The following is a 26,171-nucleotide window of genomic DNA, read 5'->3' as shown; positions in this document are numbered from 1 at the left end:
CCTGGCTTAAAAAATGTTGGACTCTTCAACTGATGGCAATATCCGCTTACATGGATGAATGTCAAAATAAAAGACTTTGTTACCACAAGACGTATAAACTAATAAAAAACCCAAAATCCAACAATTAAACATGATACACATTCATAATGGACAACGTAATAAATCACTTAAAGAATATCAAAAAATCTTGAAAAATAAATAGTATAAAAGGAAATAACCAAATCCTTAACATCGTATATATATATATATATAGCAAACCTCATGCTTGATTGTTTATATCACAAAAATGATCGTTCAGCTCTAATCTGCTAAAAGGCATAAAGATGTTAAGATATTATAAACATCAGCATCATGATTTCTGTAAAGCTGCTTTAAAGCGACATAAGTAAATTTGACTTGGCTTGAATATTGATAATAAATTGAGGGCAGATCAGGAGAAGAACCTGTTCTGAGACATTGAACTCATTCACAGGTGAACAGATCCTGGAATTATGTGTTCATACTGGGTTTTGGTTTGCCATTAGTGGTGAATATTTGAACATATAGTCCATAACTGAATATTTATGCAGCAGTGTTTGTTTGGATGTCTAATTTGGGCACAAGATCCAACCGCAGTCAATGCTTCTCAGCACAGCAGCTAACAACAACAACAACAACAAAGCATGTTAAGAATGCTTAGCCAACGTTTCCATTAAGCTATGAAAATGTTATTTCTGAATGTTCTCTGAACGTTTAAAACATCTGGGGTTTTAAACATTTTTACTTGGTTATGGGAACTTTATGGGAACGTTACTTTTGAATGTTCTCTGAACGTTCTCAAATGAGTAGCCTAATAATAACATTTAAACGTTCATGAATGATGCATAAATAATGTTCTTGTGTTAACATTTAAAAACCAGATAACTTATTGAACGAATGTTCTATTATCTAATAGTTCATAACTCTGGGTTCTTATTGGGTTACTGTAAATGCACAATTAATTAGTGCTTGTATGTTATTGCTAATAAATAAGAAATAAACCACACTCCTTCAGACAGCCATCAGCTAACAGCATTCATCTGATGCACACTGCTGCGAAAATGTACCAAACGAAACAGGAATAATATTAAAACACGCACAGATGCAGTTTAACCTAGTGACACACTGCCCTCAGGTGGCTGCAAACTTATTAACTATTCATGAAATAACCAAAGGCAAAAACATTTCCATCTGTTAGTGATGGGAAGACCGGGTAATTTTACTGACTCGATAATTACATCAGTATTCCATATCGTTCATTCTGAATTTTTTTTTTTAATTGTCTTTACCCTTGGATTTCAGTGTAGTTATTTGGCAGAAGAATTAGTTTCTCCCTGCTGATTGTTTTAGCACAATAAGCCCCTGTAAGAGGCGCATTCCAGATGCGCTCCGGGGTCAATATTTTGTGTGACTGGAATAATAAACAAGAGTTGAACTCGTGCGCTCCCGTACAGGATAACAATTACGTGGTGACGACGTTGCAGACTTTTTAAAATATTTTTGACGTTGCAGACGGTTACCCTCCCGGATACGAACCTAATTGATATTCATTGCGCCCACTGAGCGACACGCCTGCCTCGTAGCCAATCGGAGAGCGTCCGCTGGCGGCGCGTCACGCCGCTTCATTAATATTCATGAGCCAAGCCTCCGCCAAAACGCGCGTGACGTCACCGCCGCCGTCCGCAGAGCGACGGATTCAAACGCCCGTGCGGAGCGTCTTTCTGCAGCAGCGACTGAAGGTCAGAGAGACAGACAGCACTGATAACCGGACCTGAAGGTAAACAGCCTTTTTTAAATGATAATGATGATACGTTTGTGCTGCCGAGACGGTCCCGTTATCACAACATTCTGCTGCCAAATGATGATGTGCATCATGTGCCGATTGCACATTTAGATATTCGCAGTTAACGCTGCAGAATAAAATAAGATGAATATTAATGAATATTGACCGGTTGCATCCGGTCTGAATCCGGTGCTCCGTCCCAGCATCCCGCGCGCCGAGACACGGAGCAGAACCGCAGAGAGAGCCGCTTCTATATTTATCCGGGCTTTGATGCTGTAAACGGGATTGGCTGATCTGGGTCACTGCATCTGCTGGACTTACATTATTACAGCGGGTCATGTGACGGATGGCTTTATGCATGACATGCGCCTTCATCCTCTTCATTACAGGATACAGTCATATAATATAGTGTTGTTATCTACTGTAATAGATGCGTCTGACTCACGTCTGTTTGACTGTAATTACCCAGCTCACAAGGAACGTTCTCATAACATTCGCGAGTGTGTTTTTTGTTTTGTTTATAAATGTTAGGACAAAACGTTCTTAAAGTAATGTTTATGGAACGTTCTTGTAACTGATATGTGACCCTGGACCACAAAACCAGGCATAAGGGTCAGTTTTTTTAAACTGAGATTTATGCATCATAATCTGGAATGTGAGGGTGCAAAAAAATCTAAATATTGAAAAATGTTTTTTTTTTGCAATGCATATTACTAATCAAATATTAAGTTTTGTTATATTTACGGTAAGAAATTTACAAAATATCTTCATGGAACATGATCTTTACTTAATATCCTAATGATTTTTGGCATAAAAGAAAAATGGATAATTTTGACCCATACAATGTATTGTTGGCTATTGCTACAAATATACCCCAGCGACTTAAGACTGTTATATATTATGTATAATGTTGAGAAAACGTTCTGAGATCAACATTCTCAAAACATCCTTATGATGTAATTTGTGCTTGAGAAACGTTTTTGTAACCTTTAAAAAACGTTCTAATCGTGACAAGAAAACAGGACATTTTAACATTTTTGTTTTTTTTAAACAATGTTTTTATAACCTAAATTTGTCCCTGGGTTCCCAGCTAGGAAACATTGCCGGAAGGTTCTCTCAAAGATACGAACAAACGCTCTTCCAGTAACATTAACAATAGCACGTTCACAGCTATCTGGTCTTTCGTAATGTTCTCAAAATGTTAGCGCAAAAACATTATTTATACATCGTGCATGGAACGTTTTTCCTGAAACCTTTTAGTTGGATGTTCATCTGATGTTTTTAAAATGTTACTTTGTTAATACTTTATTTTAAGGTGGCCTTGTTACACATATTACATGTACTTACTATTATAATAACAATTAATTATGCATAATTACATGCAAGTAACACTAAGCCCTAACCGTGTAGTAAATACATTATTATTAGTAATTAATATTACTCAGTACTTAAATGTAATTACACTGTAACAAGGACACCTTAAAATAAAGAGTAACTGTTACTTCTTCAAAACATTCAAAAGTAACGTTTCCTTAATACAAACTGATCAAATGGAATTTTCCTTTAACGTTTTTAGAACATAAAAAAAAAAAAGTAGAACATTCAGAAGTAAGGTTTTCAGAACTCAGTGGGAACGTGAGCACAACGTTCTCACAGCGTGTTTTTGTTCTCTGGGTACAGGCTGAACATTAGCAGACACACTGAGCATGTTTTCTCTGCATGCGTTGTGCTGATGAGAAGAATCTAAGACTGGTGAAGTTCAAACATCACGCTGTGCATTAAAGGAGACGCCCATCCTCAGTATTTTGGGGCTTCATATGGTCAAGTACATCGTTTAAGAAGGCACTTAGGTTTCACTAAGCAGAAACGAGCATGCATGCTTTTACAAACGCTTTCAGGTGAGTTTGACACTCGTTAATCTCTGAACACGCTGGAAAATTCATGCTTCAGGAGCGATTCCAGCACTGCTATTATTTCCATGAGGAATGACGTCTCGGATGATACCAGAACCCGACACACACCTACATCACACTATTATGTGTGCCAGTAAAACATGGTCATTAGAGAATTGATACCAACTATTAATATGTATTTTTCTCACTTTAAGCATGAATGAATGCAGTTTTTGTGCAGCAAATATGGGTCATTTAGGACCAGTAGGTGAAAGGTCACGATTATGACTCAGACGATTAACCCTGTAAACATGAGAACAATGTCATTTTTTTAATAATTATTGAAGCTTTAAATGGACTAAATATAAAGATGGCTCTTTCATGACTCATGTAGTGTGATACAGTGAGAATATGGAGGAAAAAACAGCTCAATTTGCTGCAGATGCTGATGTTTATATGATGAAATTCTGATGCTTGTGATGTAAATCAACGAGATCTTTATAACAGTAGAGCAGATGCTGACATAAAATGATCTAAATATCAGTCGTGGCTCTATATCTCCAGTAATCTGTCTCAGTGAGATGAGATTGAAATGCTCCAAACATATAATGCAGTGATTGAGAGCTGAAGAAATAAACACTCCTCAGAAGATGTGAGATGTTCTGGAGGCTTGTGAAGATCATTCCTCCGCTGAGGAACAGTGAAAGTAAAGCTTCTGGAAACAAACGCTCCTCAAAAGATCCTGAGGATCAGATTTGAGACTCTAAAACATGATTGATGGAGAATCAAGTAAAGCTGAGCTGCTTCAGTCCAGTAAGTGTTCATCTGGAGATATTACTGCAGTTATTCTGACCTTTACTTGATCAAAATCAGTCAAGATTTGACACGAGAAGCACTGGCTGAAGCTGGACGCTTACACTAAAAGAGCTTTGACTGGATAAAACACTCTAAACTATCAATCAGAGACAGAAGACATGCATTAGAGTGTGTGCGACAGGAAAGCTTTGATCATGTTTCATGTATCAGTAGTAACGTTACAGGCTTCTACCAGAAGAAAACCTCTTTTAATGCAACTTATTGTCCAGACGATCAGTTTCCAGCGGCGTCTCTCTCTGTATCTGCTCATTCTTTCAAAGAGAAGCCGGTCTGTGTACATGTGTGCATTATGTACGTTTCTGTTATGATATCTCAGATGTTTCTGAAGTTAAATATCAAACAGAAGTGGAGACGTCTATGATTAGTGGCCTCCCGCAGCGCTCTCTCTCTCTCTCTCTCTCTGACTCTATTGTTTCTCTGAAGTCTCTTTCTTCGGGTGGGAAACTCTAGATCTTGTTTTTGAACTTCAATCACACACAGACCTTCAAAGTGACCTGAGGATCAGCCAGCAGGTCTTTCCTCTCATTCAAACCTGCTTTAAACAGCTGATGTTAAATCAACGCACCGATGAATAAATATTGTTGTAGATCAGAGGCGTTTAGGTCTCGCGCTGATGTAATCTACTGCTTACGAGTTTGTTCACAGCTGGAGCTCGGATGCTGTTTGTGCCGCTTTAACCAACGCTGGGTTTGACCTTTTACCTACAATGAACAAAATCTGGTGTAGAACAACTTTCACTTGGAAATGGTGTTTTCTTGTTAACTGTACTCTAATAATGCTTACAACTTTTTTACACTGTAGTAAAAATTCTTAGAATAAGGAACAGCTTTTCGTCTATGTTTTTTATATTATACACATGTATCTTATTTAAAAGACAAACACAAAATTTAGTTTCCCAGATAACAGGGAATGTTCTCAGAACGTTCTTGAAAGGTTTTGAACGAATGTTCTTCCTGTAACTTTAATAGAATGTTCATTCAAAGTTACAGAGTCTTTAATAACATTTGTACCTTTTTTCTAACGTTTTTTAAAATGTTGCTACTTGTTTCAGAATGTTCAGAGAACACTGAATAATAACGTTCCCATAACGTTTCAAAATGATCAAAGGCAATGTTCCCGTAACATTTGAATAACCAAGAAAAAACGTTTCTAAAACATTTAAAAAACTGGACATTTTGAACTTTCCGAGAACATTCGGAAACAAAGGTTTTTTAGCTAAAATTAGATTTATTTCAGCTAGTTGCCAAGGCAACATTTAGTTTAAATTGATGTACAAAAATAAATAAAATGAATCTAAACTATATAGAGATACATGCAATAAAAACTACTAAAAATGCCAGAAACGCAACAAAATTACGAAAACTTTAAATAAAATTCAAATAGAAAATATAAACATAAAAACTGGTGGTTAAATGATTAATAAAAACTATAACAGTATACTAAAATAACATGTTTCAGAAACTTGATGAGAATAAAAGTTTTGCTAGCTGGGTCTCTGTTCACAGTCACACTGTGAAGAGTTAAAGAAACTCTTAAAGCAGCGTTTAAGACGTGATCCGGACTGACTGAATTCTGGGAGTTCTCCAGCGGTTTCGTGTGACCCTGAATGTCCTCGGCACAGTCTGTGAGTTTTGAAATATGAAACCAGGACAGACGGAGACCTTGAAAACAGCCTGATACGCACAGTCGATCGGCTGCGTCAGGTCTGTTTTATTTGTAAAGCGATTTTCACAACGCATGGAATATGATCGTGTCTGAATAGTGCTTTAGACAGCACAGAAGAACTCCTTGAGATCACATGTGTGGTCGTTTGTAATCGTTCAGCAGTATTGGAGGTCTCTGTGATGTGAACTGTAGACAAATCATGGCCTAAAGATGAGGAGGGCCATCTCATTAAATATTCATGAGGCAGCACTCACTGCTTCGAACCACAGCGTGACCTTCAAGCTGAAGGAGAATACAGACCTCAAACCTCTCATAACGTCTCACTGTGTCTCATTTAGTCAGCTCAAGTCTCCAGATGTCAGGTAACAGCGTCACCTGAGTCTCTGCCGTCAGCCAATCACATCGCTGCATTAGTAGTGTACTCGCCTCAGCTTCTGATTGGAACAGATAAATCGTCACTGTAAACAAGACGTGTGATTGGTTAATAATTTGAGCACCAATGAGTGGCTGAACAAATGCCATTCATTATATAACAAAATATGAAAACAAGTACGATGCACAAATGCATTTTACAAATAAAACATTTGACAAAAGTACAGTTTTAGCCTTAGCCCATTTACACCATGGAATAAAACAATTAACAAAGGTAATTGGAATTTAACACTTATGACTTAATTGCAATTCTGAGAAAAAAAAAACAGAATTGTGAGATATAAACTTGTAATTCTGACTTTTTTCTGAGTTTATATCCCGCAATTCTGACTTTTTCTCGGAATTCTGAGTTTAAATCTCACTTTTTTTTCCTGATTTTTTTGTTTCCGCCATGTAATAAGAAATAAAAAAAAGGTAATTGCGATTTAAATCCCACAATTCTGACTTTTTTGTTTCAATTGTGAGTTTATATCTCACAATGTTGACATTTCTTCTCAGAATTGTAAGAAAAAAGTCAGAATTGTTTGATAATTTTTTTTAAAAATCTCATACACTGTACTGTAGACGAGTTTGAACAATGTCACATAGAAGCACATTGGGCCTCATTTACGAAACGAACGTACGACAGAAAATTGGGCGTACGGTCGTTTCAACGCAAAACTTGGAATTTATCAATGTGGACGTGAGCGGTGCTACGATCAAATCTCTTTTTTTGGGGGGTTTTATACAGGGCTTTAGCTTTATATGAGCGAATAGCAGCGTAAACAAGACCATGAGCATTCAATCATGGCATCATGCACCTGCAGTGCTTCTGTGAAAGGAGAAAAACAGAAATTAAGTCTATAAACGGAATAAAATAAATAGGATCACACAAAATAGGCTATAATATAAGTAACGGATTAACAAAAGGGGAAAAAAAACACTGTGCAACAAGTATAGGCTACACTCGTTTTAGTGACACACTTAATGCATCTTATTTCTTTTCTTTATATCTTTATTTGATTTAATCCATCTCACACAAACATTAGTTCTAGCGTTGCCTGACATTTCAGCCAACTAAAATGCAGTCAACCAAACATAAAAGTTACAGTGTTTATATTAAAAGGTCCGCTGTAAAATCAGCGTGCAGCGCCCAAACAAACATTTGTTTGCATGTGAAGGATTTTACACGGATATTAGAACATGACTGAAGTATAAAGCCTCGTTTAGCCTACATAATGAATAATAGTTATGCAAACAAATGTTACAAATATGGCAAAAATGGAAACATTTGGATTCTTGTGTTATGAGAGCCGTTTCAGTTTAGCTGTTTGCCACTATAGCCTAATTTGTGTTTTATTTTATAGTTTAATATATAATTTTATAACTACTTATTTTTCATTCTTGTTCTGTTCTGAATAGCGTTAAATGTAAAATATTTGTTGTAGAGTGAGGGGAACTAAATAAACTGTTTATATTTACCAGTATTTTAATATACATATAAATTACATAAATTAATGTAGCATAATTGTTTGCAATTACAAGGTTAACCGGTGTTTTTGGAGTAAAATCAATTGAATGTTTCATGAATCACACGCGAACTCTGTCTTAAATTGAGTTGTGCTCGTTTCTACGTTAGATTGATAAATGAGGCCCATTGTTTGGTACTGTGAAGTATAAGTAAAATAATTGATGTCAGCACGCAGTGATATCATTTGCAATAACTTTGCAGGAAGGTTATTTGGATTTGAAGAGCGCAGCTAACAACACAAGCTTATCTTACACAGGGCTTTAGTTCTGGGGTGTTAACATCACATGAGCACTGTGTGTGTGTTTCTGACACGTTTGGCTTCAGAACTGAAATATCACATGATAAGAATCACTCCAGTTTTGTTTGGTTTGTAAACAATGACTTAGTTACGTGTGTAGCCCCGCCCACGTTTCCATGAACTCAAGCAGCAGGAGGCGGGGCTTTATTGGTCAGTGACTGACAGCTGTCAACACTGTTGCCGTGGTGATGACTTGTGTCGTCTCAGTGACCCTGAGTGACCTTTAATCTCCTAAATCTCACACACACTGCGTGATCTGAATCAGCAGCAGGAGAGTGTGAGGGTTTAGCTGAGTTCAGCTTTTAGTCTCTGGTTGTGTGTAAATGAAATGATGAAATATATGAAAGGAAGAGCAGACCCATCACAACTCAGTATGCAAATAAATGCCAAAAGTGGATTATGAAGCTGTTAAAAAGACACTACACACCCTAGACTGAAACTGAGTCTAGATGTTATGGAAGCTTGTTTCCGGCATGGGATTAAAAAATGAAAAGGTAATTGTGACTTTTTGTGCATTTCTGAGTTTATATCTCATAATTCTGGCTTTCTTTCTTGCAATTCCAAGTTTACAAGTTCAGCTTTTAGTCTCTGGTTGTGTGTAAATGAAATGATGAAATATATGAAAGGAAGAGCAGACCCATCACAACTCAGTATGCAAATAAATGCCAAAAGTGGATTATGAAGCTGTTAAAAAGACACTACACACCCTAGACTGAAACTGAGTCTAGATGTTATGGAAGCTTGAAGCATTTTCTCAGAATTGTGGGGGACAAAAAAAGTCAGAATTTAAAAAATAAAGTCGAAATTAATATATATAGTATTCTATATGTATGTTTCATATACAATTATATAATTGCACAGCTCAATATGTAAAGTTGTAAATGTATATATATATATATATATATATCCAACTTTTTTGGCATACATACAGATAAAGTTACATATATATTGTAAAGCAAATCTGAAATACATGATTGTTTCAAAAATGTAACTAACATCATAATACAAATAAATGTCCATTTTAGTGCAGCTGTTTCAGTATTATTTGTCATAGAGTGTGTTTATGATTCACAAAAGGCGTGAAAAGCATCTATTTTGGCTCATGAACTCTCTTTATGTCTGTTTGGTTTTAATTAGTGCTCATTTCCAGGCGGCTGGTTCCACCCAGAGCTGCTATATCTGTTCTCTCTGTCTGCCTACCAGAGACTAAAAACAGAATCCGGTGTCATTTCTGCAGAATTACAGTAAAAACCACCTGTTATCAGACAGGTTTCCTGAACACTCCCTCTGGTCTCTCATTTGTCAGTCGGGCAGATAGCCCCGCCCCACACTCACATGATTGGTTGAATGTCACAGCTGTAAATCTCAGTCTAATTGGTGGTCTCCGTCTCTCCTGCAGTGATATCCAGGGCTCACAATGCCTCCACCTGTCGGACCCCCAGCCGTGCCACCTCCAGACGGTGGGTGGGGCTGGGCTGTGGTGGGCGGGGCCTTCATCTCCATCGGATTCTCTTACGCCTTCCCAAAGGCCACCACCGTGTTCTTCAAAGACATCCAGAACATCTTCAACGCCTCGTACAGTGAGGTGGCCTGGATCTCCTCCATCATGCTGGCCGTCATGTATGCAGGAGGTAAAACAGGGTTCGAAAAGTTTTTTTAAAATAAATGAATAGTTATCCATCAAGGATGCATTAAAGTGGTCAAAAGTGCCAGACATTCATAATGTTCCAAAAGATTTCTATTTCAAATAAATGCTGTTCTTTTGAACTTTCTATTCATCTGGGAATCCTGAAAAATAAAATGTGTCACGGTTTCCACAAAAATATTAATGTTTTCAACATTGATAATAATCAGAAATGTTTCTTGAGCAGCAGCAGCATATTATTCTGATTTCTGAAGATCATGTGACACTGAAGACTGGAGTAATGATGCTGAAAATACAGCTGCGCATCACAGAAATAACAGACTGGAGTAATGATGCTGAAAATACAGCTGCGCATCACAGAAATACATTACATTTTAACAGATATTCACATAGAAAACAGCTGTTTTAAACTGTAATAATATTTCACAATTTTTACTGTATTTGTTATCAAATGACATTGGGTTTGTAAAGGATTAACCTGTTTTGGCGTCACATAAAGGTCGTGTCGACACGCTGTAGTTGATGTGATGTTCAGCAGCAGAACGACTGAGAAACCATTTCAGTTCGTGTCAAATGAAATTCATTACTGGATTAATTAAATTAACCCCCGTGTTTAACATTAAACACGCATCCAGAACAAACTGCCCAGTGTCACACGTCACGCAGCTCTCTCCTAAATTAAATCAGCATGCTTTATTATGAACAAACATGAACATGCAGATCTGACCTTAACATGCTGGAGAACGCACACACACACACACAAACACGCTCAGCTGTGCTTCTCATTTAGCACTGGACATCATTAGTGGAAGCAAAACTCCCATGATGCATCTGCATTATAAGACTTGAAGTAAAACGTTCCATCTGAGAGAACGTCGTTTCTCTCAAAACACTCTCGGCTCAAGATCAATGACTCTAATCCACTTGTGTTTTGCAAAAAGTGTTTTATGAAATTGAAAACTGAGTTAGTTTTGCAGATTTGTGTCATGTTTCAGAAACTGTGTGACAAGTAAAGATTTTGTGTGTAAGCAGTTGAAAAAAAAAACCTGTAATAAAACCTAAATAGAGATGTTTAAAAAAACTACTAAAAATGACAAAACAAAAATAAAATAACTAAAACAAACTAAAATGAAAAAGGAAGCAAAATATAAGAATAAAAACTGATTCACAATATTAACAAAAACTATAATCATATCTAAAAAAATTTATTAATATTTTGAATTACTTTATTTTTGTTTGGTTTGAATTTTAGTTAAAAAAGTTTCAATTTTAGTTTATTTTACAGTATATTCAGTTTTAGTCATTGCTATTGCTGTCAAACGATTAATCGCGATTATTCACATCCAAAATAAAAGTTTTTGTTTACATAATATATGCGTGTATACTGTGTGTATTTATTATGTATATATAAATACAAACACATACAGTAAATATTTTGAAAATATTTACATGCATTTTTATATTATATATATATATATTTAACAAATAAACATGAATATATACATGCATGTGTTTGTATTTATATATACATAATAAATATACACACATATATTATGTAAATAAAAACTTTTATTTTGGATGCGATTAACCATTTGACAGCACTAATTATTGCTGTACATCAAGTTCAACTAAATAGTACTAAATGGCAACTAGCTAAATATTTAAGCTAGTGAGTAAAATAACTGGCTTAAATATTTACGTTTTCTTTATTTTATTTTATTTATTATTGTTTAGTTAATGTAATAGCCCTGGCTGATCAGAAAGGAGCTGATTGTTTTTTTAAATTGGATTTCAGCTGCTGTTCTGTGTTTCAGGTCCCATCAGCAGTATTCTGGTGAACACCTACGGCTGCCGTCCCATCATGATCTTGGGAGGCTTTCTGTGCGCCATCGGGATGATCAGCGCCTCCTTCTGCAACACCGTCATGCAGCTCTACATCTGCATCGGCGTCATCGGCGGTGAGTGTTTAACCGCATCAGTTTGACCCACATTCAGTTTCCAAACTGCTTGAAATGCTGGTTAAACAGTTAAGTTCTTCTTACAATTTTGGATCATGAATGTGACACATACAGGGTTCCTGCGCGGTCTGGAAAAGTATGGAAAAAAGAAAGCAGAGTATGAAAAAAATATTTGCATTTCCAGACTTTTGCCCCTATTTAGTTTTGTTTTATAATAGAAAATTAAGAATTTAATGAAAATAAATGTATCATACAAGAAGTGTGTTTTCATGGCAGCTGTTTAGTGATTGTCAAACACGACATTACATTTCATTATGCAGAATGCAGGTTATAGGTATTTTGGGTTTCTTCTCACAATATTCTTAGCCTCAAGGACCTTTGCAAAAATAAAAAATATACAGACTTTTATGTGCACATGAGAAACCATTAAACTTAGCATATAGGACAATGCACACTGAGCCACCTATTGTGACATCAGCCCATTTAACAGTGTGGTTTTCTGGCCTCCACAGAGTATGTGTAAGAGTAAGAGTTCATTATTGGCTCATATTTCATATCTCTGACATGCAACAATGGAGGTTTTATGAAAACTACAATGTTCATTTTGGAAAATTTAATGGAAGCCAATGTGGGTCAATCTGACGCCCAACACAAATGGTGTACCATTACTTTCAACACAACAGGAGTTCATAATTTCTAATATTTTATAGATTTTTTACATTAAAAAAATCATCTTTAGTGTTTTTCGTAGAGTTGATTTTTGGCGATTTGTATGGAAACCAATCGGGGTCAAAATGACGTTTATCACAAATGGCGTACAATTATTTTTAACACAATAAGAGTTCATTATTGCTCATATTTAATATCTCTAATAAGCTACAATAACGGTTTTATGTAAAAACATGACTCTATAGTGTTCATTTTGGCAAATTTTATGGAAGCCAACGTGGGTCAATTTTACGCCCAACACAAACGCCCAACTAATTTTCAACACAACAGGAGTTCATAATTTCTCATATTTTACATATTTTTTTGTCTCCAACAAGTTACAATAGAAGTTTTACATAAAAAAAAAAAATCATCTTTAGTGTTTTCCGTAGAGTTGATTTTTGGTGATTTGTATGGAAACCAATCGGGGTCAAAATAACCCCCAACACAAATGATATGCCATTATGGATGAATGCAGCCATTTTTTGGGTTATAAGCTCAATGGATTCGGGAGTCAGCCAGTATCCCACAATGCCCTCTGCCATCTTGTTTCCTCTCACAGGCTTCGGTCTGGCCTTCAACCTCCAGCCGGCGCTTACGATGATCGGGAAGTATTTCTACAAGAAGCGTCCCATCGCTAACGGCTTCGCCATGGCCGGCAGTCCCGTGTTCCTCAGCACGCTAGCGCCGCTCAACCAGTATCTGATCAATGAGTACGGATGGAGGGGAAGCTTCCTGATCCTTGGCGGGCTCCTGCTCAACTGCTGCGTGGCCGGATCGCTCATGAGGCCCCTGGTGGCCCCGCCGAACACGGCCAAAGCGCTGGAGGAGAAACCATCTACGGTTAAAGGTAACCTATTATGCCCCTTTTTACAAGATGTAAAATAAGTTTCTGATGTCCCCAGAGTGTGTATGTGAAGTTTTGGCTCAAAATACCCCACAGATCATTTTTTATAGCTTGTTAAATTTGCCACTTTTAGGACGTTTTTGTGTTTGTCCCTTTAAATGCAAATGAGCTATCGCAGCTTTTGCCTAATCGCGATTGCGATTTCATTGCAATATATCGTGCAGCCCTACATTATAGGCTGGTTGTTTCAACACACTGCGGCCACAGAAATAGGGCTGCACGATAAATTGAAATGCGATTGTCATGCGCATCTCGTCAGTGAAGCACGGTTCTGTGATCAGCAGTAAATCTCCATCCGAAGGCCAGAGGAACTCCTAATACGCTCCGCAGAAGAAACCCAGGAAATCCCTATCGCTGCAGCTGAATAAACAGAAGATTTAACTGCTTTAACTGCTTTTTAGCAGCGTGACTAATAAACACACGACTACGGCAATACATGATTTATCCGAGTTCCTCTTATTATAATTTTCATTATAATAGAGTATATAATAATGCAGTGCCTTTATCACTGCTTAGAATGCTATGAAATATGTTGCGTGCCTTATTCTGTGTAAGAAGCCACATCATCTCACAGAAGGATTTATTTCAAACACTCGCCTGACGTTACGAAGTGAGTTTGGAGTAAAAACATGTTATTAAATGTGGTATTTTCATGATGGAGATTTACTGCTGATTACAGAACCTGCTTTACTGACGAGATGATTATAAATGTGATTTTTGCATAATAGGTCCCCTGACGGAGAAGACCACGGCCTGGCAGACGGTCAATAAGTATCTGGATCTGTCGCTCTTCAAGCACCGCGGCTTCCTCATCTACCTGTCGGGAAACGTCATCATGTTCTTGGGCTTCTTCGCGCCGATCGTCTTCCTCTCGTCGTACGCTAAAGACAACGGCGTGGACGAGTATCAAGCGGCCTTCCTGCTCTCCATCCTGGCTTTTGTGGACATGTTCGCTCGGCCGTCCATGGGCCTGCTGGCGAACTCGCGCTGGGTCCGGCCGCGGATCCAGTACTTCTTCAGCTTTGCCGTGCTGTATAACGGCGTGTGTCACCTGCTGTGTCCGCTGGTGGAGAGCTACACCGGGATGGTGGTGTACGCCGTCTTCTTCGGCTTCGCCTTCGGCATGGTGAGCGCCGTCCTGTTCGAGACGCTGATGGACCTGGTGGGAGCGCAGCGGTTCTCCAGCGCTGTGGGGCTCACCACTATCGTGGAGTGCTGTCCGGTGCTCATCGGACCGCCGCTGGCAGGTAATAAAATAAGAAAAAACATGAATATAAATATAAATATTAAGTGTAAAACATAAAAATTAAAAATAATGAAAATTACTTAAATTAAAACTGAAATAAAAATACATGTTTGGTGCTCATCGGACCGTCGCTGGCGGGTAAAAACGCAAGATAAAATATGAATATAAATATAAATATTAAGTTTAAAACATAAAAATTACAAATACTGAAAATGACTAAAATTAAAATAATTAAAACTGTAATAAAAAATAAATGTCTGGTGCTCATCGGACCACCGCTGGCGGGTAATAACATAAAATATGTATATTAGATAAAAAATGTAAACGAAAAATATAAATACTGAAAATGACTTAAATTAAAACTGAAATATAAATACACGTTTGGTGCTCATCGGACCGCCGCTGGCGGGTAAAAACGCATGATAAAATATGAATATAAATATTAAGTTTAAAACATAAAAATTAAAAATACTGAAAATGACTAAAATTAAAATAATTAAAACTGTAATAAAAAATAAATATCTGGTGCTCATCGGACCACCGCTGGCGGGTAATATCATAAAATATGTATATTAGATAAAAAAATTTAAACGAAAAATATAAATACTGAAAATGACTTAAATTAAAACTGAAATAAAAATACACGTTCGATGCTCATGGGACCGCCGCTGGCAGGTAATAAAATAAGATAAAACATGAATATAAATATAAATAATAAGTGAAAAACATAAAAATTTAAAATACTGAAAATGACTTAAATTAAAACTGAAATAAAAATACACGTTTGGTGATCATCGGACCGTCGCTGGCAGGTAATAACATAAAATATGTATATTAGATAAAAAATGTAAACGAAAAATATAAATAATGAAAATTACTAAAATTAAAACTGAAATAAAAATACATGCCCGGTGCACATCGGACTGCCTCTGGCAGGTAATAAGATAAAATGAAATATAAATATTAAAAACATTAAATTAAATTAAGATTTAAAAAATTTAAACTGAAATAAAAAATATATATGTCGTGTGCTCATCAGACCGCTGCTGGCAGGTAATAAAATATGAATATTTGATGAAAAACTTGAAATAAAAAACTATAAATTAAAGCTAAATAATATTTAAAAGAACAAAATCTAATACAAATTACAAAAGCACATCAGGGTTATTACGTAAATATAATAAAATTAAAAACTTTTTATTAACTTTTATTTCAGCTAGTTGCCAAGGCAACATCTTATTTTCATCAAGTTTAAAAAAATTAAAAAAAACAAAAATAATAAAAATGACAAAAACACAAAATTACTATAACTAAAATTAAAAATGAAAACAGAAAATATTAAAAAATTATAATATTGATGACAACTATAATAGTATTTGATATTAAAATAACACTGCAACACATAACAAAAATTTAAATGATATTGGAGAATATATAATAAAATCTAATTTAAAATGTTAATTAAAACTATAATATTATCTTAACGATACTAAAATAACACATTAGGGCACATTACTAAATTACTAAAATGTAAAATTAAAATGAAAACTGGAAATATTTTTAAAAAAGCTAATATAATAAATAATGCTTTACTAAAATAACAACGGTTCTGCATCTGTTTCTCAAATCTTTTTTGTTCACTAACTTCAATACACTTACTAAGTCTTAAAAACACTAAATGTCAGTGCTTCACATTTCTTTTATTGTCTTTCCCCCTTTGTTTTGATTTCTAAACTCTCTTTTTGAACAGAATATTCCTTTCATGTGAACACGTATATCTGTAATTGTGTCTGTAATCCTGTAATTAACACATGGCATTGATTTGCAGGGAAGTTAGTGGACATCACAAAGAACTACAAGTACATGTACCTGTGCTGCGGGTCGGTGGTCGTCCTTTCCAGCATCTGGCTCTTCATCGGCAACTTCATCAACTATCGGCTGGTGGAGCGCGAGCGCAAGCAAGAGGAGACGTACAAACGCGGCGAGCGCGAGGAGCAGGAGCAGACGGAGACCCACGCAGACGCTGAAGCGGCGCAGCAGCTCTGCGAGAACAAAGACGGTGTCCTGCAGCGAGAAACCAACATCTGAACGCCTATGCAAACTCTGAAGACACTGCCAAAGCTGTAGAGGCTTCATTAGACAGATCACAGCAGAACTCTAGAGATCAACGCTAGGGCTGGGAATATAAGTCGATGCATCGCCAATCGAGAAATGATTCAGCGTCGATTGTGAGATTTTGTTTCCACCACAAAATTAATAAATTAGAACTTTTTATCTCACAATTCACTTTTTTTTTGTTTACAAGATATAAACTTGGAATTTAGAGGAAAAAAAGATCAAAACTGTGCTCAAAACTCAAAATTACAAATTCAGAATTTTAAGTTCTAAATCTTGCATTTTTGCAATTTTGAGTTTTAATCTCATGATTTTGAATTTTAATCTCACAAACTGTGCTTATTTCTCAATTCTGAGTTTAAATCTCACGATGTAGGTTTATATTTCACAATTTGAGTTTATATCTCATAATTGAGTTTGTCTCATAATTCTGAATTTATATCATAATTTTGAGTTTAAATCTCACAATTTGAGTTTATATCTCATAATTGAGTTTGTCTCATAATTCTGAATTTATATCATAATTTTTAGTTTAAATCTCACAATTTGAGTTTATATCTCATAATTGAGTTTGTCTCATAATTCTGAATTTATATAATAATTTTGAGTTTAAATCTCACAATTTGAGTTTATATCTCATTATTGACTTTGTCTCATAATTCTGAGTTTATATCATAATTTTGAGTTTAAATCTACCAATTTCAGTGTATATCTCATAATTGAGTTTAAATCTCACAATTTGAGTTTATATCTCATAATTGAGTTTGTCTCATAATTCTGAATTTATATCGTAATTTTGAGTTTATATCTCATAATTCTGAGTTTATATCTCATAATTGAGTTTGTCTCATAATTCTGAATTTATATCATAATTCTGAGTTTATATCTCATAATTGAGTTTGTCTCATAATTCTGAATTTATATCATAATTCTGAATTTATATCATAATTTTGAGTTTATATCTCATAATTCTGAGTTTATATCTCATTATTGACTTTGTCTCATAATTCTGAGTTTATATCATAATTTTTAGTTTAAATCTCACAATTTGAGTTTTTGAGATTTTCCGAATGCATGGCGATTCTTTCTCGAGTCGATTCTGAGCTTAGTTTTGAACAGCAGATGGCGCTGCATGCTTCAGAAACAGCCGTACTCTGCTCGTTTCCAAATCCTTACACGCACTTGAACCTAAAATAATCATTCATCAAATTTGAAAAGGTTGAAGCGAATCACAAGGGTGTTCACAGTGGGCTGTTTACATTAATCATAAAAGCATTCTGAGCCGAGGTGAAATTACATGAGTATTTGAGCGTGCGGATGAAAACTAGAGTAGAGCGCCATCTGCTGTTAAAATCTAAGCTCAGAATCGATTCCAGAGAGAATCGCGAAGCATTCGGAAGATCTCAGAACCAATCCACGAATCCATTCTGCATCGATTTATCATCGCGGCCCTAATAAACGCGCACTTTGATATAGACGGCCTTTATAGCTTGGTATCGGTCATTTCTCGTGGCTCGGGTTCGGCAAACGTCCGCATTTGACAGCCAAACGCCAGACGTCCAGCTGGTTTGAGTGTGTTTTATACGTCAAGCTGCTGGCGCCTGCTGACTGAATGTAAATCTGTATGTGTTTCTGATGTTTTAGGGCCTTACGAATCCGTTCCTGACCAAAATCACTTCTGAGGATCTTTACCAAATCTAGAGCTTCAAGCAATATGATTTCCACCAACGTCCTCAGGGCAAACACTCGTTTAGTTATTTTTTAGTTACACAGGGTATTTGAGTTTCACATGATTCCTGTGCTCAGTTTGAGAGTGCCACTATCAACACTCTCCAACTCATGATGTATTGCCTTAAATGTAATGTAAGCATCTACTATTCTAACTGTGAATATAATGCTATATTTAATGTATTTGCTGATGTACATTTACTAATCAATTGGATAGAGGCTAAATAATTTAACAAATACATTGTATGAAATGTATGGAAGCCTGTTTCCACCACAAACTAAAAAAAATTCCTTTTTATCTCACAATTCAGACTTTTTAATTTTTTTATTTACAAGATATAAACTTGGAATTCAGAGGGAAAAAAGGCCAAAATTGTGGTCAAAACTCAAAGTTACAAATCCAGAATTTTAAGTTCTAAATCTTGCACTTTGACTTTAAATCTTGCAATTTTCAGTTTTAATCTCATGATTTTGAGTTTTAATCTCACAAACTGTGCTTATATCTCAATTCTGAGTTTAAATCTCACGATTTAGGTTTATATTTCACTATTTGAGTTTATATCGCACAACTGAGTTTATATCTCATAATTCTGAGTTTTAATCTAACAATTTGAGTTTATATCTCATAATTCTGAGTTTAAATCTAACAATTTGAGTTTGTATCTCATAATTCTGAGTTTAAATCTAACAATTTGAGTTTGTATCTCATAATTCTGAGTTTAAATGTAACAATTTGAGTTTGTATCTCATAATTCTGAGTTTAAATCTAACAATTTGAGTTTGTATCTCATAATTCTGAGTTTAAATCTAACAATTTGAGTTTGTATCTCATAATTTGGAGTTTAAATCTAACAATTTGACTTTATATCTCATAATTCGGAGTTTTAATCTAACAATTTGACTTTATATCTCATAATTCTGAGTTTTAATCTAACAATTTGAGTTTGTATCTCATAATTCGGAGTTTTAATCTAACAATTTGAGTTTACATCTCATAATTCGGAGTTTAAATCTCACAATTTTGAGTTTATATCTCTTGAGTTTGTCTCATAATTCTGAGACAAAAAGTCAGAAGGACCTTTTTTCATTTTTTTTATTCCGTGACACAAGCAAGCTTCCATAGAAATGCATCTTAAATTCTATTGCCAGGATTATTTTGTTTTATATCTTGTAGAGCTGCATTACTTTTCTTATCTTTAAAGCCCATGTTAAGTATGAAGGCATAAATATGAGATGTTTGTTCACGTTTTTAAGTCTATGAGCACCAGAGGTATTATTATTATCATTAAATTATTATCTTTACTGTAGTACAGAGGCATTATAATGCTGGAATGAAGATGTGCTATTTATAGCATGTAAATAACTATCAACACTAATATTATTTAATGTGATGGTTATGTTTTGTATCATATTTTTTAACATTTGTTGTCAGGAGATGCTGAAACACAAACAGACCAAACTGCCACTAAAAATGCACTCTTCATTCACATACATGCTGTAATCTAACAATTTGACTTTATATCTCATAATTCGGAGTTTTAATCTAACAATTTGAGTTTACATCTCATAATTCGGAGTTTAAATCTCACAATTTTGAGTTTATATCTCTTGAGTTTGTCTCATAATTCTGAGACAAAAAGTCAGAAGGACCTTTTTTCATTTTTTTTATTCCGTGACACAAGCAAGCTTCCATAGAAATGCATCTTAAATTCTATTGCCAGGATTATTTTGTTTTATATCTTGTAGAGCTGCATTACTTTTCTTATCTTTAAAGCCCATGTTAAGTATGAAGGCATAAATATGAGATGTTTGTTCACGTTTTTAAGTCTATGAGCACCAGAGGTATTATTATTATCATTAAATTATTATCTTTACTGTAGTACAGAGGCATTATAATGCTGGAATGAAGATGTGCTATTTATAGCATGTAAATAACTATCAACACTAATTATATTATTTAATGTGATGGTTATGTTTTGTATCATATTTTTTAACATTTGTTGTCAGGAGATGCTGAAACACAAACAGACCAAACTGCCACTAAAAATGCACTCTTCATTCACATACATGCTGTTATAATTATTATTAGTATTATTAGCAATTTTAACGACCATATTGTTTGCTTTTTTGTAATTGTCATGTTCAACAAATGTAACGGGTTTAACTTGATCTGTAGCCTCTCATGACATGTTACGTCACACTGATGCTGTTCAGTCATTCTGTATTCACTTCTTTGCTTCATAATTCTGGATGCAATGAAATTTGCAATTAAACCACAACATTTGGAAGACGCCTCAAGGTCTGTAACACAAATGAAATGATGCAAATTACACCGACTCGTCTCTCTCACTCCCTAAAAATAATTTCATCCTCTTCATGTGAAATGAATTAAAAACAGCAAGTAAACAAGCAGCTAAAATTCCATTCAAATATATATTTTCATCTATTATGCAGCACTTATATCTAACTCAAATATTAGAAAAATGTCATTATTTATAAATACAATGAATTATAATCCCTAGTTGCTTATAAGAGTATTTTCTGTTATAACTTTTTTTTTTTTTTTACTAGGTTTTGCATTTAGATATAAATTCAGAAATTATAAGAGACTACGTCTTCATGACTGAATTGTAGATTTTACCCTCAAAATTGCTCTGTATGTTTAGATTTTAGTTTAGTGTTTCCCATTCATTTCCCGTGGCAATCATTTTTTGCCGTTAAGATTAAAAGTGCAACTCATTTTTGTGCGTATGTGTCCATATAGCAAGTGCCACAAAAGTTTCATACCGTTGTGATAAAAATAAAACATTTACCTTTCGGCCTAAAATGACCAAAGAGGGTTAAAACATGAGAACAGCACAATAGGTTATAATTACGATGAAATCATCAGATCTGTGATTGATTCATAGTGACGCACTATAAAACGCAATAAACCGATTGTGTTTGCATTAAAATAAACCCCTTCAGCAGAGTTTCAATGGGGCATCTGTGCTGTTCTGTTACGAACGTAATGAATGCATCACAAATGCACTTGAATCTCAATTCAGTATCTCTCTTTAGCTTGTTAAATACTCCAGCACAGAACTCAGTTAAGCAATATCACACGAGCAGCGGTGTTGATTCAGACCGATACACGATTCACTTCATTAGATTCGCGACTGCGAGTGTGATATTGCTGTTACACAAAAGTTCAGTAAACAAGAAGTTAATATTGTGTTCATATAACTTACTAGTTGTCCGTTTTTGCTCCAGCGAACATCGTTCCAAAGCAAAACGCGCAGGTGCTTCGTTCCGGTTAAACGAATCGGTTGAGTCAATGATTCAAATGACTCGCTCGTAGACAGTGATTTGTCGCCACCTGCTGGCAGGATGATTTGAATTGCAGAAAGAGTGTAACAATGAAATATTCCTTATCGTATTAGAAATACATGGTTTGTCATTATTATAAAAAATAAATAAACAGAAAAAAAGTTATATAAAAATTTAACACTTTAAAATGTTTACAAAAATATAACACTTATTTTTCAAGCTCATTGTTTTTAGGTATTATTGAACTTCTGTCTTTAAAATTAAAAAAGAAGACGTATTTCCCCATATTTACATTTATGTATACTAAATTTAGTTAATATAAGTAGAAGATTATTTGATTACATTAAATACAACAGTTTAAAGGCAGGCAGGATGCGATTCTCAATAATCTGTCCAAAAACAAGTGATTAATTTACACCCAGACTGATACACGATTCAGTTCAGCAGATACACGACTGCTGGTGCGATATTGCTTTTACACAACAGTTCAGTAAACAAGAAGTTCATATTGTTTAACTAAAGTTACTTTAGCTCCAGTTCCACCGCAGAATAAACCGAACACATGTGTGCTTCGTTCTGGAATGAATCGGTTGAGTCAATGATTCAAATGACTCGCTCAAAGACAGTGATTTGTCGCCACCTGCTGGCGGAACACTGTAAGCTGCAGAAAGAGTCACCTCTTCCTTATCTTATTAAAATGCATAGTTAATTATTATAGCGAATAGTTACCCATACCAGCAGAACCGACTAGCCAACTATTGTAAAATCAGATAAAAAAAAAAAAAAACAGCCTACATATGGTCAAAATTCAGTCAATTTATCTGAATGCAGCTTATTTAGTTATTTTTCTCATGGTTTTGGAATAAAATGTGACATGTTTTGGGTAGACTCACAAACAGCAGATCTGATTCTTTTTTTTCTTTTTTTTTCTTTATTTTTATTTTGCATTTCAAGCATCATAACAGAACAAATAGGCTAACATAACCACAACTGTAAGTCCTCACAGACTGAGACATTCAAATATATCATACTATAACAGAAAAATAAACCATAATATAAGAAATTAAATAAAATAAAATAAAATATATTCATGCAACCATAAACAATGTAGGGGATTAAACAAATCACGCTTATTAAACAAATCAAATAATTTCTTGGCCAGATCTGATTCTTAAATATGTGTTGACACACATGTTAATTCAACAGAGAAACTCGGAACATGTTGAGTGTTCAGCGGAAGTGTGTGTTCCATCACTGAACAGCAGGAGGCGCTCTTCCGCCTAAAATAAAAGCGCCTGAGAAGAGCTTTGCCTTTTATATGATCCTCTCTCTCTCTCTCTGTGTGTGTGTGTGTGTGTGTGTTAGAGCTTTGTTCATCCCAAATAGATTTTTTTTGTTAGAGAGAGAGAGAGAAAACACGATCTGAGATGTTTAAACTGTTTTAAATGACTTTAATTGGTCCGTTTAACTGGCATTGATTCTATTTAATGCATTAAAAGAGCAGGTAAATAAAATACTGTTGTTCTAAAAGGTTTAACTGATAGGCCCCCCACCCCCCCTGAAATTTGGCTGGCCACCCCAGGTGCCAGTTATTTATTTTATTCACTTATTTTAGTTAAGTGCTTAAATTGTAAATATGCATTTATTAAATTATTTTATTTAGTGCATTTGTATGCATTATGCAATAAAAGCGTATCAACCAGGTTCCAGAAATATTCACTGATGGTGCATCTGAAATTAGTGAGGGTGCTCTAGTCTCATATTTTCACATATTTTGTCCCGTCTATTTCTATGCTGCTACTTCGAAAGGAAATACAGCATAAATATGCGTATGTCATTCTGGAAAATTTGCAAGGTGTGTGTGGTCCTCATTCTGCTTGTCAGATTTCAGGACGTGACTCTCATCCTTCACTTCTGCGCTCAACGTCTCCATGCCCTTCTTTCTCTTGGGAATAAAGTATTCAGAGAGTAAAACAATCTCCTAGACATCTCAATGAGAGTGAGAGAAACACAAAGCAGACACGACTTTAAAGAAGAAGCTGATCTCCGACTGATTCTCCTCCACAGTCAATATGTTCGGCTTCATCCACAAACATGATGATGTTGTGCTGAGATCAGACACACGCCTGGAGATCTGGAGACCTGCCGCCATGTGACCTCACACTGACCTCTGACCTAGGACTGACCTCAGACACACGCCTGGAGATCTGGAGACCTGCCGCCATGTGACCTCACACTGACCTCTGACCTCGGACTGACCTCAGACTCTGTCAGTCAATCACACCCATACGGCAAAAAATTATTTTTTTTGCTTCTTTGCTTGTTTTAAGCTTAAACTCACGTCATTTTTCATAAAGCAAGACTTCAGTCACTGTTCAGACAATATCTTCAGTCGTTTTGCTTCTCCAGTAAATGTATCCTGATCTAAGAATGTTATCAAGAGAGAAATCCTGAGGGAGAGTTTTGAATGTTAATGGAGCCGAGCCGAGCCGAGCCGTCAGGTGCGTCTGAAGGTGATTCTCAGAGGTTTAATCATGTAAATTGAGGCCGTATTAGAACTGCTTTGCACTTTTTAATATTGCTGACGCTAAAAATCCATAAAGTAAAACAGGAAAAAAGCGATGTTTATTTGCTCGCGTGTAATGTGATGACCGATTGAGGCACGTTTAATGATATTCATAGAGGTCTGGAGGACTATAGCCTCACTTATAGTTATGAATTCATAATTATATTGATGCTGTGAGTGTTACTTGTGCTTGCAGAACAGCACCAAAGATGATTTATTTTTAGTTATGTTTTTCTCGATTTGAAAACCTTTAAAAGTAAAAAAATTAAAGCACCTACATAAACCAAACCAGAAATATTTTCTCTTGAAACTTATAAGTTTCATAATTAAACTGAAGGATTTAAAACAGGGTTATTATAGTTAACTAAAACCATAAAAACATTTTTATCACATGAAAAATGTAAATATTTTTTAAAATAATAATAAAGTAAATGAATAAAAACTACATAGACGTATTTTTAAAAAATACTAAAACTTTAACTAAAATTAACATAAAATTATCAGAAAATAAAAAAATAAAAAAAATCCTATTCAAAATATAAAAAAAAAACTATAATAGTAAAGATACTAAAATAACACTGATTTAAAATGCATATATCAAGAAATGTTATCTTGTTTCAATGGATTTTTATTTATTTTATTGGATTTAATTTACTGATTTTTGTTTATTTATTTTATTTATTATTATTTTACAAATCCATTTCACACACAGCATTCTTATCAGACATGATCATAAAAAAAGTAAAATTAGCAGATATTTTTAAGAGACATGCATGTTGGTTACTAGTTTTCAGATATTAATATAAGAAAATAAACAATAATGTTTGTCAGACTCCCATACTGCTAATTGATTTTTCTTCAGAATAGTTCAATCACCTTGACACTTGAATTGAAGTGATTGTTGAGTGAGATGTGTTTGTGATGATGTGCAGCTCTTATCAGCTGCGGTTTGAGCTGAAGTGTGTGTGAATCTCACGTTGCCCACGAACACTCAACACAAGAGCCGAGAGTGAGACAGACACTGATGACAGACACTGATAGACGCTCATCACCCGCCAGCATCATTCTGTAAGACAGACACATCCGCTCGCATCCAGCACTACAGCATCGCTCTGATCCTATTAAAGCAAGAGTTCAGACACAAGTCAACACTAGCTGATAATGTGCTCATCCGAGATGTGGATGAGTTTGTTTCTTCAACAGATTTGGAGAAATGTAGCATTGCATCAGTGTCTCACTGCAAGTGAATGGGTGCCGTCAGAACGAGAGCTGATAAAAACATCACAATAATCCACAGCACTCCAGTCCATCAGTTAACATCTGGAGAAGACAAAATCTGAGACAAATCCAGCATTAAGACGTTTTTAATGTCTAAAATACATTCAGTCCATAATCCATATAAGTCTATAAATGCATCTGGTGTTGTCTCTCCCATTAAAATCCAGCCACATATGTGTTTAGAGCTGTTTAAACACTGCTTGATCTGTGCAGATTTCTCTCCTGATTCACACCAGA

At 35.2% G+C, this 26,171-nt stretch overlaps 1 protein-coding gene across 2 annotated transcripts; it reads left to right on the top strand.

Annotated features, from left to right (window-relative positions):
* The first annotated feature begins 1,706 nt into the window (after positions 1 to 1,706).
* Positions 1,707 to 17,190, top strand: zgc:165507 (monocarboxylate transporter 2). 2 transcript variants are annotated; one of them, XM_016512089.1, is made up of 7 exons: positions 1,707 to 1,795; positions 9,612 to 9,775; positions 9,874 to 10,105; positions 11,934 to 12,077; positions 13,348 to 13,635; positions 14,421 to 14,939; positions 16,767 to 17,190. In XM_016512089.1, exons 3-7 carry the CDS (start codon positions 9,892 to 9,894, stop codon positions 17,024 to 17,026), a joined length of 1,425 nt encoding a protein of 474 aa, XP_016367575.1. In that variant the 5' UTR covers positions 1,707 to 1,795; positions 9,612 to 9,775; positions 9,874 to 9,891; the 3' UTR covers positions 17,027 to 17,190. The 2 variants fall into 2 exon arrangements, with proteins under 2 accessions (XP_016367575.1, XP_016367574.1); XM_016512088.1 differs by lacking the exon at positions 9,612 to 9,775.
* Positions 17,191 to 26,171: the final 8,981 nt, after the last annotated feature.

This window comes from Sinocyclocheilus rhinocerous, unplaced genomic scaffold (genome assembly GCF_001515625.1).
Source record: "Sinocyclocheilus rhinocerous isolate Xijiao unplaced genomic scaffold, SAMN03320098_v1.1 scaffold475, whole genome shotgun sequence".
Classification (NCBI taxonomy): domain Eukaryota; kingdom Metazoa; phylum Chordata; class Actinopteri; order Cypriniformes; family Cyprinidae; genus Sinocyclocheilus; species Sinocyclocheilus rhinocerous.
This window is presented reverse-complemented; position numbering and strand designations above follow the sequence as displayed.

Coding starts and splice junctions, on each gene's coding strand:
- zgc:165507 (XM_016512088.1), top strand. CDS start 9,892: ATGCCTCCACCTGTCGGACCCCCAGCCGTGCCACCTCCAGACGGTGGG. Junction 13,636..14,420: donor GAAACCATCTACGGTTAAAG/GTAACCTATTAT, acceptor TTTGCATAATAG/GTCCCCTGACGGAGAAGACC. Junction 14,940..16,766: donor CATCGGACCGCCGCTGGCAG/GTAATAAAATAA, acceptor ATTGATTTGCAG/GGAAGTTAGTGGACATCACA.